The following is an 18,751-nucleotide window of genomic DNA, read 5'->3' as shown; positions in this document are numbered from 1 at the left end:
GGGCGTCTAACAAAGCCAACAAGAGGGACATGCCGTTGTGGTTATTAGTTTGGGAAAAACCCCTTTAGAGGTAGAGTCCCACATAATATCCGTCCAGCCCAAGGGTCGGAGGTACCAATAAAGCTTTTCCACCTCGCCAACAAAAAAAAAGGGTAGAACACCTGATGACTCTTGTAAGACACTTCAAATCGCTGGTCAATCGTAGTCCAGAATGGTAGCCAAGGTCACCATATTTTTGACCGCTGATTGTCGCAGTGGGCGCTCACCCTGCATTCTGAGGCCAAGGCAGTGGGTTCGATTCCGACTACTGGAAAATGTTAGTGACATGAAATGTTTTTCATTGTCTGGTTGTTTATCTGTATGTATTTATGTATATTATTCATCATTTAGCTTAGTACCCATAACACAGATTACTTTGGGGCTAGATAGCGATGTGTGTATTGTCGTAGTACATTTATTATTTGTCTATACTATTTGTATATTATCACTTTTTCAGAAAAGTATCACTGCACTCAAAGTAGACTGACCCGGTCGCGTCGAATATCCGCTATTTATATTGCTTTGGAGGCCTAGAATTTTTTTCCCAGTATCAAAGTTCTTGGTAACAATATTATTTGTTAATTCGTGCACTAACTACAATTTTATGCAGCGCTCGGTTAATGAATCCTGGAAGTAATCGCTACTCCAGAGACAAGGCTGACATTACACCCTAAGGTTTTTTTAAGTTTAATTTTTTTGTGTATTCGAGGCTAGTTCTCGACAAAGACGTGCTATCAAGTGATTAAGCGTTCCGGTATGATACCGAGTGTACACTGATGAGAGGTACTGGTTTTAATAAAACCCTACCCCTATACCCCTAACTGATTAGCTCATTACGATCTCAGACTTCATCGCGACTTACTACCAATCGAGGAATAACTTTTAAAGCCAAAAAAAACTGTTTCTTTATAAGTTTTTTTTAGGTAATTATCAATCGAACGTTGCTTTTCATGTAGCTAGGTAATTATCCACTGTAGACTAAACTTGAACATGTGACAGTTTAAGTCTGAAAAAATATAAAATAATCTTTAAAATCAAACCTTAAAAGCACTGGCCCTAATATACTGGCTCTAATATACTTTAGCACGCGAGGTCAATGTTGAAAAGTCAATACAAATTGAAGAAGTACCTTTATTATTGTACATGTGCGGAGTCGAGTGAACATCGAATGCAAAATGAAATAGGTATGTGTCACAAATCGAGATTGCTACCTACTCAAAATATATGAGTTCTTGAGGAGTGCCTCGCAATATGTATTAGCAACGAGACGGGCACTGTCTGACCAATATATTTGCTTGGCAAATTTATCAGGCGCCCTTAAATTTTAAATTTATTTATTGCAAACTAGCTGACCCGCGCCACTTCGTCTGCATCAAATCGGTTATTATCGGATTTAATATCTTTTAGCATTTCTATACCCGTAGTAACGTCCAAACGATAGGTCCAATTTGAATAATTTAAAGAGAAATTATTATTTATTAAGATCTGATAGGGACGTCACCATCTTAAGATTGTACCCGTGTTATGATTGACAAATTATAACAAAAAGTTATTGTGTCCTAACAATTAGGCATTTAGCCTCCCAATCCATCCATCCATATATACATCCATCCATCCATCGCTGTCCCATATGCTTTGCGACTCGCTGTTATCTGTAAATAGTTATCTCCGACAATATTTATCCGGTCTTCATAAAAAAATAATTATTAAAATCGGTTCAAATTTAACGGAGTTATGAAGTAAAATTGATAAAGATTTTCAACTCATTTCCCGGGAGAAGCTTAATGTTTATCGGGATAAAAAGTAGCCTATATGTTGACACGGAATATCAGCTACCACTATACCAAATTTTATTTAAATCCGTTCAGTAGTTTTCACGTAATGCCCGGACACAGACAGACAAAAATTAAATAAAAATCTGTGGATTCAGTATCGATTATAAAGCATCCCCCGGTCAAAATTTTCAAAATATATGAAATGTGCAGAAATCTTCCAGTTACAGTTTTATTATAAGTATAGATTGTTATTATTAAAGTCACGACGGCCATATATTCGTTAATTAATAAAAGCTGAAAGTTCTTTTTTGCGTGCGGTTACTTGGGCAGGTAACAGGTAGTTAAGCATCAATTAGTACTTTAAAATAGTAGTATTATAAAATACTATTTTGTAGGTAGCAGCTATTTTATAAAATAGTACCTTAAATTCGCTAAATTCGCTAAGCTCAATTTTTTTATATTTTATTAGGGATGATTTTAGAAATCTCGTCATCCATTGTCGGGCATTAATGACAGTTGCAACCCCCTGCCAGGCACCCGTAAACTTTAATAAATTATAATTAACTTGTTGTGAGGTTTGACGAAAATCGGTCCAAGATGGCCGCAGCCACATAAATGACGGATTACTTATTTTATCACAACTTCCACAATATAGGTATCAAATGAAAGGTTTTGACTATAAGAATACTATAAAAGTGTAGGACAAATTTGAAATCTAAGATTGCCAACAGCACATAATGACGAATTACATTTTTTTCACAACTCCCACAACATGGGTATTAAATGAAAGGAGTAGGTTAGGACTAGTAGAATAATGTACACTTTATTCATAGTCAGGGTTTTGTGTTCTGGTCTGAAGAACGTGATTGCTGGTGTAATTAAGGCACACGAGGATTAACACCTACGCCTCAGGTGGGCCAGCTACTTGGTATACAACGGGTTCCCCGGGCGTCTAACAGAGCCAACATGCCGTGGTGGTTTTTGGTTTGGGTATAACCCCTATAGAGACGGGGTGTCCCACATAAACTCCGTCCTGCCCAAAGGAAAAGCTTTATTCCGAATAAAAAAAAAAGTTATATATTCGCTACTGGGTTCCCACAATGAGAAGGGGTTCAGGCCGTAGTCAACCATGCTGGCCCAGTTTGGCTTGGTGGACTCCACACGCATTGAGAACATAATGTAGAACTCTCTGGCATGCAGGTTACCTCACGAGGTTTTTCTTCACCGTTGAAGCAAGTTATATTTTAATTTCTTAAAACGCACATAACTTAGAAAAGTTGGAGGCGCGTGCTGGGATTCGAACTCAGCCAAACGAAAGTGAAGTCGAGCTCCTACCCACTTGGCTATCACCGCAGGCGTAGGTGTTATTTATTACTACAAATTAATGTAAGTTTTATGCTTACATTTCTTAATACTTACCTTATAAATTAAGCCTATAATTATTATATAAGTTAGCTATTGTAACGACTAAATGCGAGTGTCTATGGTATTTCATTATTTATTCAATTCGAAATTTCGTGTTCGGACCGCAAATTATTATGGTTTTACTGGTACCGAAATTGCCTTTGGGCGACATATTACATTTTATCAGATTTATAGAAATAATTTGTCTACTTTTTTTTTATTATTACTCTATATTACTATGCAATTACGTTATCTGCCGTCCACTTTTTTTAATGATTGCCGTTATTCCGTTATATTTAATGCGAATCGTTTTGCGGTCTGCAGGCTGTTTATCACTAGCTGTTACCGCGGCTTCGCCTATTCATAACCCTTTTTTTAACACCGCGAACGCAAAAAAGACGACTTTTCACAACTCCCTCAATCTTCACCATCATCATCATCATATAAACACATTACTGGCCCGCTACAGGGCGAGGGTTTACATTTTTCTGTTAAATCATTTTCAGTACCAGCCTAAAGTTAGGTTATTATTTTTATTTATTTATTTATTTAGGAAAACCAACCGCTAATACATTTTTTCTTGTCCAAGTTTTTACGTTGTGCGCTAAGTTCAGCTTATTACAGGTTTTCACAACGTTTACAAATAATTTCAAAATTAATTACATTTTATATATAACTGCATTACAAAATAAATGTCTAAAATATTTTACTAATTAATAATGTTAAAAAATAAAATAGAATTAAAATTCAAATTCAAATTCAAATTAAATTAAATAAAAAAAAAATAAAAAATTAACATCAATGTCCAAGTTTAAGCTTATTAATTAAGATAATAAGATAAATAAGATAACATAAGAAGTCATTATGGTGTCAACGGCGCCGTTTACTTGTGAATATATATAATAGTCGTTAAAACCTATCAACATTTAGCAGGGTGGTGGGTCTGTGACCCCCTTATGAGAGTGAAGGCCCATATCCATCCCACAGGCAGAGCACGATGAATTACTTACTCGGTATTTAAGGTAAGTTACGCGGTACGACTTTCAACGGCGATTTACGATGTTTGATGAGGGTACAGTTAGCCGTTTGACAAAGCAATAAGTATCGCTTTGTCCTCTTGTCCCTTGTCATGTCCGTCGCTAATTGTGGATTCCGTCGGATAATTTGTTTAAGCTGCAATAATTGTATTTTGATAATCGCCGCAGTCCGAATACATAACACAACATTATAAACGGTTCAAAATACACAGTAATATTTATATATAAATAGGTAGGAGCTCGACTTCACTTTCGGGAGGGCCGAGTTCGAATCCCAGCACGCACCTCTAACTTTCCTAAGTTATGTGCGTTTTAAGTAATCAAAATATCACTTGCTTCAACGGTGAAGGAAAACATCGTGAGGAAACCTGCATGCCTGAGAGTTGACCAATCCGCACTGGGCCAGCGTGGTTAACTATTTTACCCCTTAACCCCCTCTCACTGTGGGAGGTGACCCGTGCCCTGTAGTGAGCCGGTAATCGGTTTATATGATGAAGATGATGAACCGATACCGACGGCGTTTCACAATTCCTTATCTAATTTGGCACGACCCGGGATTCGAACACAGAACCTCGTTATCCGAGTTAAACATGCTAACCACTAGACCAACGAGGCAACTGTGAGTAATATAAATAAAAGTCATTTAGTAAAAAAAATTGCATTTATTAATGTTTTAAACATTTTTGTTCTCTCTTGTTTCTAATTAAGTACTACCGTTACCGATTTTATATCTAATTTTTACGTTTTCGAATTTTGTTCACAATATTTGTAACCAAAACGATGTTTACTTTGATCATGTTCGAAGACTAAGTAGAAAAGTAAAAATTTGTCGTGTCGACAAACTTATCGTAGCCAGGTCTCCACGCAAGTACATACTAGACAAGCTCGCTTTTAGAGCATTTAATAATCTATCCTCGTATTAAGTACAGCTTATGTCAAAACTATGTCAAAAGTGACACATATAGTCATTTACATAGTTCCCCTTCAAGACGCTCCTATACCTAGAACCATAGACTTATTATATTACGTATGAACACGGTTATTGAACAAACTAAATTGCACTTATCCATTGGTGCTAAATTTTAAAAGAGCACCAAGAGGACGTACTTCTAAACCTTGTGCAACAGGAGCGTTAAAACACCAAAAAGCGATTTATCACCTGTCCGTAAGTGTACTCGTAAATCGTAGTCGTTCTGTAGTCGAGTCAGTTGAGTATTTAAAAAAAAAAAATAAGACGAGTAATATTAACTTAACAATTACGACTTTAGTTCTGTCGTGGGCATTTTAAAATGGTGTTTTTTTTAAATTCCTCTACAAGTTAGCCGTTGACCGCAATCAAACCTGGTGGTAAGTGATGATGCAGTGAACGATGACAGTGGGCTAACCTATAAGGGAGTATGGTAGTTACACCCCTAATCGGTTTCTATGCGACATAACACCGGAACTCTAAATCGCCCAGCGGCATGTAATGTCGGTAGGGTGGTTACTAGCCACCAGACCAGATCAGAGAAAATTCAGAAATTATAAACTCCCAAATTGACCCTGCCGGAAATCGAACTAGAGACCTCGTACTTAAATTCACAGCGCTCACCTTTGCACCATGGAGGTCGTCAAAAATGTATTTCCAGTCTCCTCAGACTTTTACAGTAATATCTATCAGTCAGTGACGTGCACATGGTTTTCGACCATTTAGCATAAAATGGAAAAATTCCGTTCCAATACGAGTTATATAAAATAATTTGGGTATGCAGTGCTTTTGTGCATGTATGAAGTGCACGCCACTGCTATCAACCAGTTGTTATTTAAGTCAACTAAGATCTCGGGTAATTTACGTGGATTCCTATAGCTAATGACACAAATCAACTTAAAACTAAATCACAGCGCATTTCTCCATCATCACAGCTCGGTTCTTATGCTACATATGTTATAGAAATCCCTCTCTGGAAGCAGGTACTCTTTAGTCATTTCCTTGAATTTGTTCAACTCGCAGTGGCTGCTGGCCTCACAGCCTGTGAAGTGGAGGTACTGGGCGGTAGACTCACCAGCCTTGGCCAAGTAGATGGGCTGGAATAAAGAAGATGGATAAGAAATTTTTTTTTATTAAATTATTAGCTTTTCAAGGGAAACAAACAGTACTATTACACATAAAAGTGATTTCGTATTTTATATAGCATGTATATGAACCAATGAAGTTTCCACAACTTAGAACTTTTGAAGCTATACTTCTTTTGGCGTGTTAGGGAAAAATGGTGAGAGTAAATTTGTACGATGCGCGCGCACTGTCACAAAAAACCGACACCCAAAGTCTGCGGGCGCATTCCGGTGATTCAATTGTACATAAATCTCAAATATTAATGTTGGTTGTCCGATAATGAGTCTAATTGTATTCCAAATTTAATTATGTTTATTATGTCCATTTCTTTAATTATATAGGTTTGTTATTTTTATTTAAATAAACTTTAGTTAACTAACTGAATAACGAACTAATATTTATAATAAAACTTTCAGTGTATCAAATACCATTTTCTACAAACGTAGAATAAGGCGAAACATTTTTGAAAAGATTTTAAATGTTTATCTCGTTACGCCAAAGGAGTATAACTTCTAACGCGTGTACATAAGTACACACACGTTTTTTTTTTTCTTTTTATTACACTACAGGTTAGCCCTTGACTGCAATCAGGCTGATCCGTTACCATGGGGCAGTGGCGTGCATATGCACTGAGTGAGAAGATAATTTAAAATGAAACAAATCACAGTAGATAACAGTTATAAAAAACTTAAGGATAGGCATTAAAAAATAAGTTTAAGTTTTTATAGCTCTTACTAGACATTTTCTTCCTATTATATCATCTGCACACCCTTTGCATACCCTCTATGTACGCCCATGGACGCTACTGCATGGGCGTACCCTATGCTAAAAAATATAAGAGGCTAGGTACGCTAAATTTTGCTTTATTTTATTTAAACAATAAACTAAATTTTTAATAAAAGCTTTATTTGACAGTTCAAAATTAGGAGTGCTCCGATCGTCACCAACCTTTACAGGATTACTCGCCGGGTCAATCCGGAGATTCCCTAAAAGTTTCATTGAAATCGGTCCAGCCGATTCGGAGCCTATACGGAACATACCCACACACTTTCTTTTTTATATACTCGTATAAGAGATAACTCTTTTAAAAAATGTAAGAAAATGAAAAGAAATTACAGTTTTGCCTTAAGTATCGATTATAGAGGGTCCTCTAGAATAATTTTCAAAATATCTTGTATGAAATGTACAGAATTCAAGTAACGTACGTTACAGTTTTGTTATAAGTAGGTAGACTACTTATGAAGCCGAATCATTTGCGGCTGTTTGTCCTACACTACACACTACACTACATATACGAGTACCTATGTTTTATGTAGGTGTAATCGTGTAGTTTCTACCTATGACAAAACAGCCGCGGGCTATCTGACCTAAAAAAATCTCACTTGCCCCCCCCTGAAATAAATATATTCATAAAAATATTCACCCGTCATCTTAGTACCCATAACAAAAGCTACGCTGACTTTGGGGCTAGATGACGATGTTTGTATTGTCATAATATATTTTTTGTATTTAAATACTCATAATATACAGATAAAAACCCAGACACTGAAAAAGATTCAACACTGATGTTCATCACACAAACATTACCAGTTGTGGGAATCGAACACACATCCTTGAGTCATAAAGTGTCTGACGAAATGCTACCTAATAGCATTGTAAGAGTTAGACTAACCACAATAGTAAACTCTCCAGTACTCTTCGACCGATACATTTCCAGACCGAACAGAGATCCGTACTCAGGCAAGCTCTGCTCATGCCTCACGACCTTCGTGACCTCCATCAGGGAACCGATGTTGAAGTCGTGAGCTGAGTACATGCGGAATCTCTTTTTGATCTGTTTGCCTGAGGCTATGTCGTTGGCAGCATTGACGAAGTCATTCAGTATAACACCTGTAAAAAGAAAATGTCCAGTTTTAAAGAGATATCAACAATTGTCATCCTAGAAATCGACATAATAAAGTAGTTATCTATGTATCGCCTGTAAAATAATGATCATAGAAGATTATTGAAGTGAAAACTTCTTGGTGTACCGAGGAGATTTTTCCCTAGGTAGTAAGTTAGATTGAACTGTCACGCTCTGAGGTGAAAGGCTCGATCGGGTGAACTCGGACACAAACCGACACAGACACAGACAGTGAAAACCAACGACAATACAAAATATATTCGCAAAGGCGGTCTTATCGCTGGAAGGAATCACATTGTGAGGTTAGTGTGTGTAGGTAGCGGTTCAAAAGTTAAAAAATTAAAAAAACACAGTTATTTTTTTCACTTCTGCCGTGCGGTCTTAAGCACGCAGTCTTTTTTATACTATTTATACACTTTATTTGTACATAACAAAAAGTAAAATACATGGACAGGTATAGAAGAAACTTCAAAAGGAGGATATAAAAGACGGTCTTATCTTTAGTAGCGATCTCTTCCAGACAACCTTAGGATAGGATGAAGATTGTTCCTAATGGTAGTTGTATAAATTAATTGTGTTACGTTATGGGTGCCGTGATAAATCCTTAGCGAATCTAGGAATTTAAATAGACTCCTGGGCGTAGTGAGGGTATTGCATCTAGAATCAGCACAAAATGTTCTTCTAACTCATCTGGAAGACAGACCTCGTCTAGGACTGCTGTGTTCCGGTGAAAGGCGTGGTTACAGCCACATGAACGTAGGTATTAGGTTGACGGACTAAGGGCGCCTCTGTCGGATTTGTTCCTTGCATTTTCGGTGGGATAATAAAAAGGTAAGGTCAAAGACCTTTCCCAAATTGCCACCATTCGTGATCAAAGGGTAATAGGAAAGGTATCAAAGCTATTTGTTGAACCGACTGCTATGGATTTTTCTATGGAGAATGTCGCGTCACGCGTTACGCATGGTATGAAGCTGGCGTTACTTTAAATATCATTTCCATAATTTGCGGGACGAATGATAGTGTACGTTAAAGCCCGATCGGGTACTTGTGAAAATCCGACAAATTCCGAACAAAGATGCCAGAATTTCCCAAACGCTAACAAGAAATCAGATTATTGTTAAAATAACATAAATTAATATTAAAGCGAGGCAATATCCTATCCTTGGAAGCTAAATAAATCGAATAGTCCGAGAGGCCACTGCAATACTTCCACATCACTGAGTTCATAGAATAAATTCATATAATCATGTAATATTCAAGTACCCAAATTCTGTGTCTATTGACCTGGGTGAAGAATTGACGTTACCGTGTGTGTGTGTGTGTGTGTGTGTGTGTGTGTGTGTGTGTGTGTGCGTTGCTCAATACCATTATACGGCCACATAAAATTATGTTGTTCTAGAAGTCCTTTAAACATAGGAAGATTTTTACTTCAAACTAGATGTGCCTTGTGGCTATACCCGCGTAAATTACAGGATGCAGCGTACTGCTACCTAGCCTAGACCTATCTCAATAAATCACATCATAAGCTACTATCTCTCACACATAGGAAAACTCAGAAATAGAACGAAACCTTTTGAAAATGAAGATATATTACACTATAATAATCTATGGATTACATTAATGAGATATTAAATTAAAGTTTATATGTGCATCAAATATAACTATAAATTCAAATAAACTGCAACATGTGTCCAAAAAATTAAAAACAATCTTGTGAACGCGTAGGTATATTAATTCGAAGTAATCTGAAACTTATCTCGATAAAATAAAAGAAGATTTAAATGTGTTTTTTTTTGCAATTAATAAACATTACTGCACTTTACGTTGCCATTTAAAAAAATTCCCTTTAAATAACAATGGCGTTGTGATTTTGTTCCACACTGGGACTCGCGTTTATAATCTGTTTGCTAAAATCATGTCCCTCTTTGATACATGAAACCTTCTGGCTCTAAGACTATCCAATTTCACTTTAAATGTTTACCGAATTTCGAACCTCACTTTAATAATTTGCAATTTATTTAATAATTTGCATTAACGTTTCTACCCATTGTAAACACAATTCCATAGACATAAAGCGTTTTTAAATATTATGAACAAGTACCAAAGTAAGAGTTCAAAGTTCAAAAGCTATTATATATCAGTAGTATCATAATCTTACCTGTATTTTAAACCAAGTTATATTTATAAGGGGGTCCATTTACTTTACCTAACTTAATATTATAATAGCAAGTATAGCTATATTTTAGACCATATAATTATCTTTATCTTATAATTAGTTAATAGGCTGGTTCTGGACTGACTTGATGGTCTATTTCTCAGGGGCTAAGTTCATTTCCCAATACGTTTTTAACCTATACGTTTTCGGAGTTATGTGCGTTTTAAGTAATTTAATATCCCTTGTGTAACTGAGAGTTCTCCGTAATGTTCTCAAATACCTTTGAAGTCTATTATTCCAATCGGCACTTGGCCAGCGCGGCAGACTACGGTCAATACCCTTCTCATTCTGTGGGACGGTTATGAGTCGATAACAATGATCTATTGCAGTTCATCTAAAAGTTGGCTTCTAACTACCATAAACAAACTAACCGTTGGCTCTCGGACTAGTCAGTTCCACTTGAAATGTTTGTCGAATTGAGTAGGTACTTTTGTAAGCTATCGCGAAGTGAACCGTCTCAAAACAAAATCTTCTATTAAAGCGGAAACATTGAGTCGCTGAGAGTTCAGTTTGCAAGTTCCTAGAGATATTAACTTTGTTTCGAATGCTTTTGTACCTTTTGTAGTTTTCTACTGACTATAAAAAGGAAGAGGTTTTCAAGAATTAATTGCTTGCTTATGTTTTGTGTTTATTTAGCGATTATATTAATTTACTGTGAGATGGAGATAACAAAAAAATATATACCCGGCTAAGTTTGCTGTGGGCTCTTCTTAGACCAGTAGTTTAGAACCCTAGTAGCATTAGTAAGTTGGCGAACGAAGTTCTCACCATCCCCTTACAATTATGTAAACCTTAATGTATGAAAGCTTCATAAGTGCCTATGAATAAAGTGTTTTGAATTTGAATTGGTTTGTATTTCCTATATGTTATACTAAGTGTCCCTAAATGAAAACTAAAATAATATTTCACAGGCTTTAAAGGTACATTATGTACCTCTCTGTGAAACCGAATACCTAGTAGTTTTTGAGTAAACCACTGCCATAGTTGACGGCCGATTGGCGCAGTTTGCAGCGACCCTGCTTTCTGAGTCCAAGGCGTGGGTTCGATTCCCACTACTGGAAAATGTTTGTGTGATAAACATGAATGTGTTTTAGTGTCAGGGTGTTTATATGTATATAATAAGTATTTATGTTTATTATTCATAAAAATATTCATCATTCATCTTAGTACCCATAACGCAAGCTAGCGTAGCTTGGGGCTAGATGGCGATGTGTGTATTGTCGTAGTATTTTTATTTATTTAGAGTCAGTCACTGTCAAAGTTATTTGGCAAGGATCGCTACTGAGCGATAAGGCCGCCTTTTGTATATGCTTCTATGTGTGTTTTTTTTATTCTACTTTGGATGAGAAATTCCTTAACGAAAATAAAACCTAACTCGTGTTTAGTTTTATTTTCGTTAAGGAATTTCTTGATTCTTATTTCTTAGAGACTAAAAATTAAGGTAGAACCTTAAGGGAACCAACAGTACAAGTCAAAGACTTAATCCAGCATAATATGTACAAAAGGTTAAACCCACCTCCGCCAAGTTTCTTCATCTCTTCGTAGCGGAAGTACAGCCTGTATGCTAACCTGGCCGCCTCTCCTAGTTTTGGCAGTAGTGGTTTTGCCCACTCCGGGATATCCAGGCCAAGGCTAACCTGCAACGTTAAATCATTGACAATTGAAACTTAAACTTAAACCAAGCTTAGTGTAACAAGTAGCATGTGAAACAAGTTCAAATTTCAACCGAGGTGATTAAATTTGTGTGGAATTATTACTATGTTATTAGAGAGTCGGTAATCTTATACTAATACATAAGAGTTTGCTTGTTCACTTGAACGCGATGATCTTAGGAATTTCTGGTCCGATTTGAAAAATTCTTTTAGATCGATAGATAGATAGATAAAGTCTTTATTGCACAAATTAAAAGCGAAAACAAGAAATAACAAAACAATAAAAATATATATATATAAGATGCGCAAAGGCGGTCTTATCGCTTTAAGCGATCTCTTACAGACAACCCTTTATGGTAGAGAATTAGGTTAGGGAAAACGGGATAGTGCAACCAGTTTTAGTGTTCGATAAATCTGGCGCATTGGCTGTGTACAAAATGCTTCTATGCAATATCCGAGTATCTGACTTCGAATTAAAAATGATATTATTTTGACATTATTATGATAACATTGATATTAGCTGTATAATTTAATAAATAACTTTTCAATGCTTGCTCAACAAGATTATGCAGACATGTGTAATGATTATGAATATAGAATTCAGAAAGTCGACGTGAATGGAAAACGGTCTAATGGATCAGTTATGAAAATAGGTGTCCCACAGGGGTCTATATTAGGACCATTTCTGTTCCTTATTTACATTAATGACCTTCCTTACCTTGCCAAGGATAAACACGGGATAGTTCTGTTTGCCGATGATACATCACTGACTTTTAAAATAAATCGACGTGAACTAGCTTTTGACGACGTAAACAACTCTCTCGCTAAAGTGGTACAGTGGTTTGAAGCTAATAATTTGGTTCTTAACGGAAAAAAACCAAGTGTATAAAATTCACTTTACCAAATGTTAAACACGTGAAAACCACTGTACTACTTAATAATGAGGAACTGAAACTGGAGGATACGACAGTTTTTCTAGGAATAACGTTAGATTCTAAACTTCAATGGGGCCCTCATGTAAATAATTTATCGAACAGGCTTAGTTCTGCTGCCTATGCGGTAAAGAAGATACGCCATATGACCGACGTAGAAACTGCTAGACTGGTATATTTTAGTTACTTTCACAGCATTATGTCATATGGAATTTTACTTTGGGGAAATGCTGCTGATATTAGCACTATTTTCGTGCTGCAGAAGAGGGCTGTTCGTTCTATCTACAAAATGGGTCCGAGAGAGTCATTGAGAGATAAATTTAAAGATTTTAAAATAATGACAGTGTATAGTCAGTACATATTTGAAAATTTAATGTACGTCCATAAAAACATTTCTAAATTTAAGAAAAAATGTGACTGCAATAATTTAAACATTAGAAGTAAGAATAAACTTACAGTGCAATATACTAGGTTACATAAAATTCATAATTCGTTTAAAGGAAATTGCATACAATTTTACAATAAACTACCAATTGACATCTTGGAGATGTCTCTTAAAAAGTTCAAAGTTTGTATTAAACGTAAGCTTATAGAAAAGTCCTATTATAGTATAAAGGACTACGTCAACGATAAAAAAGCTTGGGTGTAAATTATTGCTCTAACCAGGTTGCTCTTCTAATAATTTAAAATGACATTGTGAGATGACGATAACAAAAAAAAAAAAAAAAACACCCGGCTAAGTTTGTTGTGGGCTTCTTCTTAGACCGGGACGCGTTTGGAACCCTCGTAGCTTTAGTTTTAAGTTTACGAATGTGGTTATCGCCATCATCTCACTACCGTGTAATTCTTATGTACGCATCAAAAGTGCCACCTGTGGGCCTACTTGAATAAAGATATTTTTGACTTTGACTTTGACTTTGATTGTTCTTGTTGTGCATTTTACATTTCGCATGCTTAATAGTAGAATATGGAGGAATGTTATATTATAATAAGACCCTATGTAAGCTCATATTCAGCGAATAAATTTCATTCCATTTCATTTACACCAAGACTCCGTATTAATATATTTTATAGAAATTTCAAAGTTTCAATTTGTCTCAACACACGTCGCGTCACATTACAATGTAGTGTTGCTTGTGCATTGTTATCATGTAGTTTCCTTTGTAATTAAAATTCAATTTAATTTTCATTAATAAATTCAATTAAGTTTTAATGATAATCCGAAACAATAATAATGTAGTCAAGGGGAGTTATAAAACAATAGCCCCCGAGATGGGTTTAGGGAGGGTCGTTTTAAATGCTAATTGGTTTTGAGTTTTAGCTTATTGATAATTTGGATTAGAGTGTACGGCTGTTTATGTCAACTCCATTGCTTTGACCTCGTGTCTATATTTAACTACTTAGCCTAGTTAGTGTATTGTCGAGTGCGGGAACAGGATTTGGCTCAGGCAATTTTTGTGATATTTTACTATCGAAAAAAAAATTGAGCATCGGATAGCATGTTCAGCCGTCTTTCCAGTTGTCATCGTGCATTTCTTAAATATAGTTCTACGGGTATATACCAACGATAATATTTTGGCATTTGTCGATTTTTCGACCCAGTTGCATGAATCGTGATCACGAGGGGACCATAAATAAAAAATACCCATTGAACTATATAACTATAGATGTTGATTAACCACGAAAAATCTTAGTTTAAAGTCATCGTGCATATTACAAAATGCTTAACTCAAAAACCGGGGTTCTCTGAATGTTTAAAACCCTAAGACCTCGCGTCGGTCGGTCAAATACATAATGCTTTTGCACGCCTCATGTTTTTTTACTAGCAACTATTGACGGACTAAGCAGATGGCCCACCTGATGGTAGGTGGAGAACCATTGCCTATAAACGGAACAACACTTCGTCACACGTCCAGCAACCTGCTGCCATGTGTCCATCAACCGGAGGCGTAGGTTTTAAGCATCATTTGCCTGCTGTATGCTTTCTGAGTCCAAGGTCGTGGGTTCGATTCCCACAACTGTAAAATGTTTGTGTGATGAACATGAATGTTTTTCAGTGTCTGTTTATCTGTATATTATAAGTATTTATGTGTATTACATTCATAAAAAAAATATTCATCAGCTATCTCAGTACCCAGAACACACGCTACGCTAACTTTGGGGCTAGATGGCGATGTGTGTATTGTCGGAGTATATTTATTTATTATTTTAATTACACCGGCAACCACGAACTACAGCATTGCAACAATGCTTGCTTAGCTGCAGAAATAAGCAAGGCCGTATTCCCCGGACGAGCTCTTTCACAGCTCTAGATACTACTACTTCAATGAAAAATTAAACCCGGAAATATCCAGATAAAACAAATTTTTGTTACCTGACTCTTAAACAAATCGAATAGAGTTTCGAAAAGGACTGGGTCCTCGGTGAAGTTCCTTCCGGTCTCCTTCTTCACAATTGTCACCAGGTCCTTGAACTGGACAAACTCTTGATGAACAGCTTCTTCCTTAGCCAAAACCATCAGCTCCTTGAAACGCTTGCAGTTTGAGTAATAACGCAGCTGGAAGGTGAAATATATCATTGGTATAAATGCGACTGATTCATTATTAACCCTTTACTGGGCAGGAGACCCGCTCCTCTAAGAATGAGAAGGGTTACCTAAGGGTTGGGAACCTCCGATTTCCTCATAATTTATGACACAATTGTTTTCTTTACAATGGCCAGTTAAAGATCAACGAGAAAATAAAATGAGGAGTTAGTAATAATAAGTCGTTTTATAGTGACCTCAGAATGAATAAAAGTTAAACAATAAAACATTTGTATCTACATATTACGAAGGTCAATCACGTTCCTAAATAATATACCTACTATAATGATATGTTATCAAATATACTTTTTTATTCCACAACAAGTTAGTAAGTTATGATGCAGTCTAAGATGGTAGCGGGCTAACCTGTTATGGAGTATGATATTCAGTTTCCACGCGACATCCGGTTTCGGTTCTTGGTCACGCAGAAAACCGATAAGCCCGCTGCCATCTTAGACTGCATCGTAACTCATAACTCAACATAGATTGCAGAGAAGGTCTAATTTGTAGTCATCATCAATTCAACCAATTGACGTCCACTGCTGGGCAAAGGTCGTTTGTAGGGAGGTCCACCATACACGGCCCTTGGCCGCTTTTTAGCGGCTTCCAGTGAATCGCCTGATGTCGTTTGTCCATCTCGTTGGGGGCCGATCTACGCTGCGTTTACCGGTGCAGGACCCCAAATCCATCGGTTCTTCGAACTATGTGCCCCGCCCATTGTCATTACAGATTCGCGACTTTCTGAGCTACGTCTTATCCTCTACGGATATCCTCATTTCTGATTCGATCACGCAGAGATAATCCTAGCATAGCTCTCTCCCTCCACCGCTGAGTGACTCTTATCTTATGAGGCCCATAGACCAAGTTGAAGCACTATGTGGCTCAACTTGTACTGTGTAGTGAAATATATATGTACACTAGAGTAGTTAGAGTATACTTACATAATCTTCGGACAGTGGGACAGCAGTGTAAGGGACGGGTTGCCAGATTTTGCCCAGACCTTCATCCCATTGCTGCTCAACTTCTGGAGGATATACCGCCGCCATTGCCATTTGAGCTGTCATTTTGGTGCGCTCCTTATCGGTACTTCTTAGTGCTATCTCGTCTTGAAGGTAAATGTTGGATAGCAGGCCGTTGCCCTCAACTCCATAGCGTTGTTTGATGAATTTGCCAAGTAGGAAAGACCGACTTTTGCCCACCTGAAAACAAGTAACATTTGAGACTTGATTTCTAGTGAGTATCTTTGTCTTTATCTAGAAATCATAGAAGCAGTGATAGCACAGTGGGTAGGACTACGGCTTCGCTTTCGGTGGGCCGAGTTCGAATCCCAACACACCTCTTACTTTTCTGACTTCGTTGCGTTTCAATAAATTCAAAATTCAAATTCAAAATAGGCCTAATATAAGCACTTTTGAAACGTCAAGTCTGTCTGTTTGTATTGACTCTACCACCGGTTCGGAAGCTAGATTCTACCGAGAAGAAGCCGGCAAGAAACCCAGCAGTTGCTCTTTTCCAACATCATTTGTACATTTTACATTTTAACATTCATTTTAGAGAGCTGAAAGCGGAGCCGGATGCTTCCAAGCAACCTTGTCATTAAGAAATTCATCAATTGTATAGTAACCTCGCTGTTATAAATGTGTTTTAACAAATTCCTTAAACTTATGCATTGGCAGGTCCAAAATCACCTGTCATCGCAGACGATATGCAGATGACACTAATTTATGACCATTTCTTGTAAGTCGACTGTTTAAGTCCACTTTTTGTTTATAAAGACTAATATGTTGTCTTACAAATACTATATTGTTATAAATATATTGTGAAGCTACAGTAAGTAAATAAAAATAACACTTGCTTCAACGGTGAAGGAAAACATCGTGAGGAAACCAGCATGCCTGAGATTTCTCCATTAATCCGCACAAGGCCAGCGTAATGAATACGGCCTTAACCCCTTCCATTGTGAGAGGAGACCCGTGTCCCGTATTGGGCCGGTAACGGGTTGAAATTATGATCTAGAAATCAAACTAGTGCTCTTAAATATGGCAGAGATACAAAAGAAATCAACGTTAGGAGTACCTAGTTTAGTGGGGTCAAGAAAAATGATTAGATAGTGGGTGTTTTTGCCAAGTAATGCTGAATTCATCGTCATATTTTCATCCGCAGCTTAATAACGTCCCACTACTGGGTACAGGTCTCCTCTCTCAAAGGTGACGGTTCTAGTACATATATCCGCCACGCTGCTCCAATGCGAGTTGGTGGGCTTTACCTACTAATAATTCCTAATACTAGCACGAAATTAACAAGTAAGCCCATAGGTCGGAGACTACGCTAACCTTAATCTAAGTAATGTAATGATAAACTTGTCTCTCCTTTAGGACAGGTGCCCAGCTGTGGGACATTATAAAAGCACATAGAATTAAAAACATACAGAATCCTTATTCAGCCAATATTGCATGCAGTGCATTGTGACCTAAAACAATGAAAACGCCCCGCGCACGTCTCACTTCACCTTTTCCCATTTTACCATTGTATGGTAAACGTTTAAGAGGTAAAATAATTATTGTCAACTGCTAAATGATATAAAGTGACCAACCGTCTTTTCAAGTAACACTACTAAAGTGGAGTGGTTTTTGTTGATTCAATATTAGTCGTGTACACATTTCTGTATATTCTTATTTCATTGTAAAAGCACGAGGATCATGATTTTACATCGGGGGGATTCAAAATCGCGAATCTTGCATTAAGTGTTCAAGATTCAAATAGACCTAGACTACCCCCTAAGATTTTATACAGATTTCCTCATAACGTTTTGTTTTCCTTCCTAAAAATGTAACTTTATAAGTTTGCTCTAGAACCCAATTTCTGCTCCCTAATATTTGGATAGGCCCGCGCTTTGTTTAAACGGACCGGCGGAAAATATTACAGAAATTCCTATGAATGTTAAAGAGTCGTCTTCTCTTCAAATTTTGCTAGATTTATTATTAATAATAAATAAATAAATATACTAAGACAATGCACACATCGACATCTAGCCACAAATTAAGCGTAGCTTGTGTTCTGGGTACTACAATGACTGTTGAATATTTTTACAAATAATAAAATACTTATAATATACAGA

The 18,751-nt window shown here is 36.8% G+C and overlaps 1 protein-coding gene across 2 annotated transcripts in view; it reads right to left on the bottom strand.

The window, feature by feature from the left end:
- Window positions 1–5,796: 5,796 nt before the first annotated feature.
- Window positions 5,797–18,751, bottom strand: part of LOC120625192 (prostatic acid phosphatase-like) — a 33,095-nt gene continuing 20,140 nt past the window's right edge. For both annotated transcript variants that reach the window (XM_039892176.1, XM_039892175.1), the window contains exons 4-8: window positions 16,575–16,832; window positions 15,424–15,606; window positions 11,982–12,102; window positions 8,020–8,237; window positions 5,797–6,319 (exon numbers count right to left, since the gene is read on the bottom strand). In XM_039892176.1, coding sequence (XP_039748110.1) covers window positions 6,152–6,319; window positions 8,020–8,237; window positions 11,982–12,102; window positions 15,424–15,606; window positions 16,575–16,832 — 948 coding nt within the window. In that variant the 3' untranslated portion in view covers window positions 5,797–6,151. The remainder of the gene's footprint in view (window positions 6,320–8,019; window positions 8,238–11,981; window positions 12,103–15,423; window positions 15,607–16,574; window positions 16,833–18,751) is intronic.

This window comes from Pararge aegeria, chromosome 7, assembly GCF_905163445.1.
Source record: "Pararge aegeria chromosome 7, ilParAegt1.1, whole genome shotgun sequence".
NCBI classification, from domain to species: domain Eukaryota; kingdom Metazoa; phylum Arthropoda; class Insecta; order Lepidoptera; family Nymphalidae; genus Pararge; species Pararge aegeria.
This window is presented reverse-complemented; position numbering and strand designations above follow the sequence as displayed.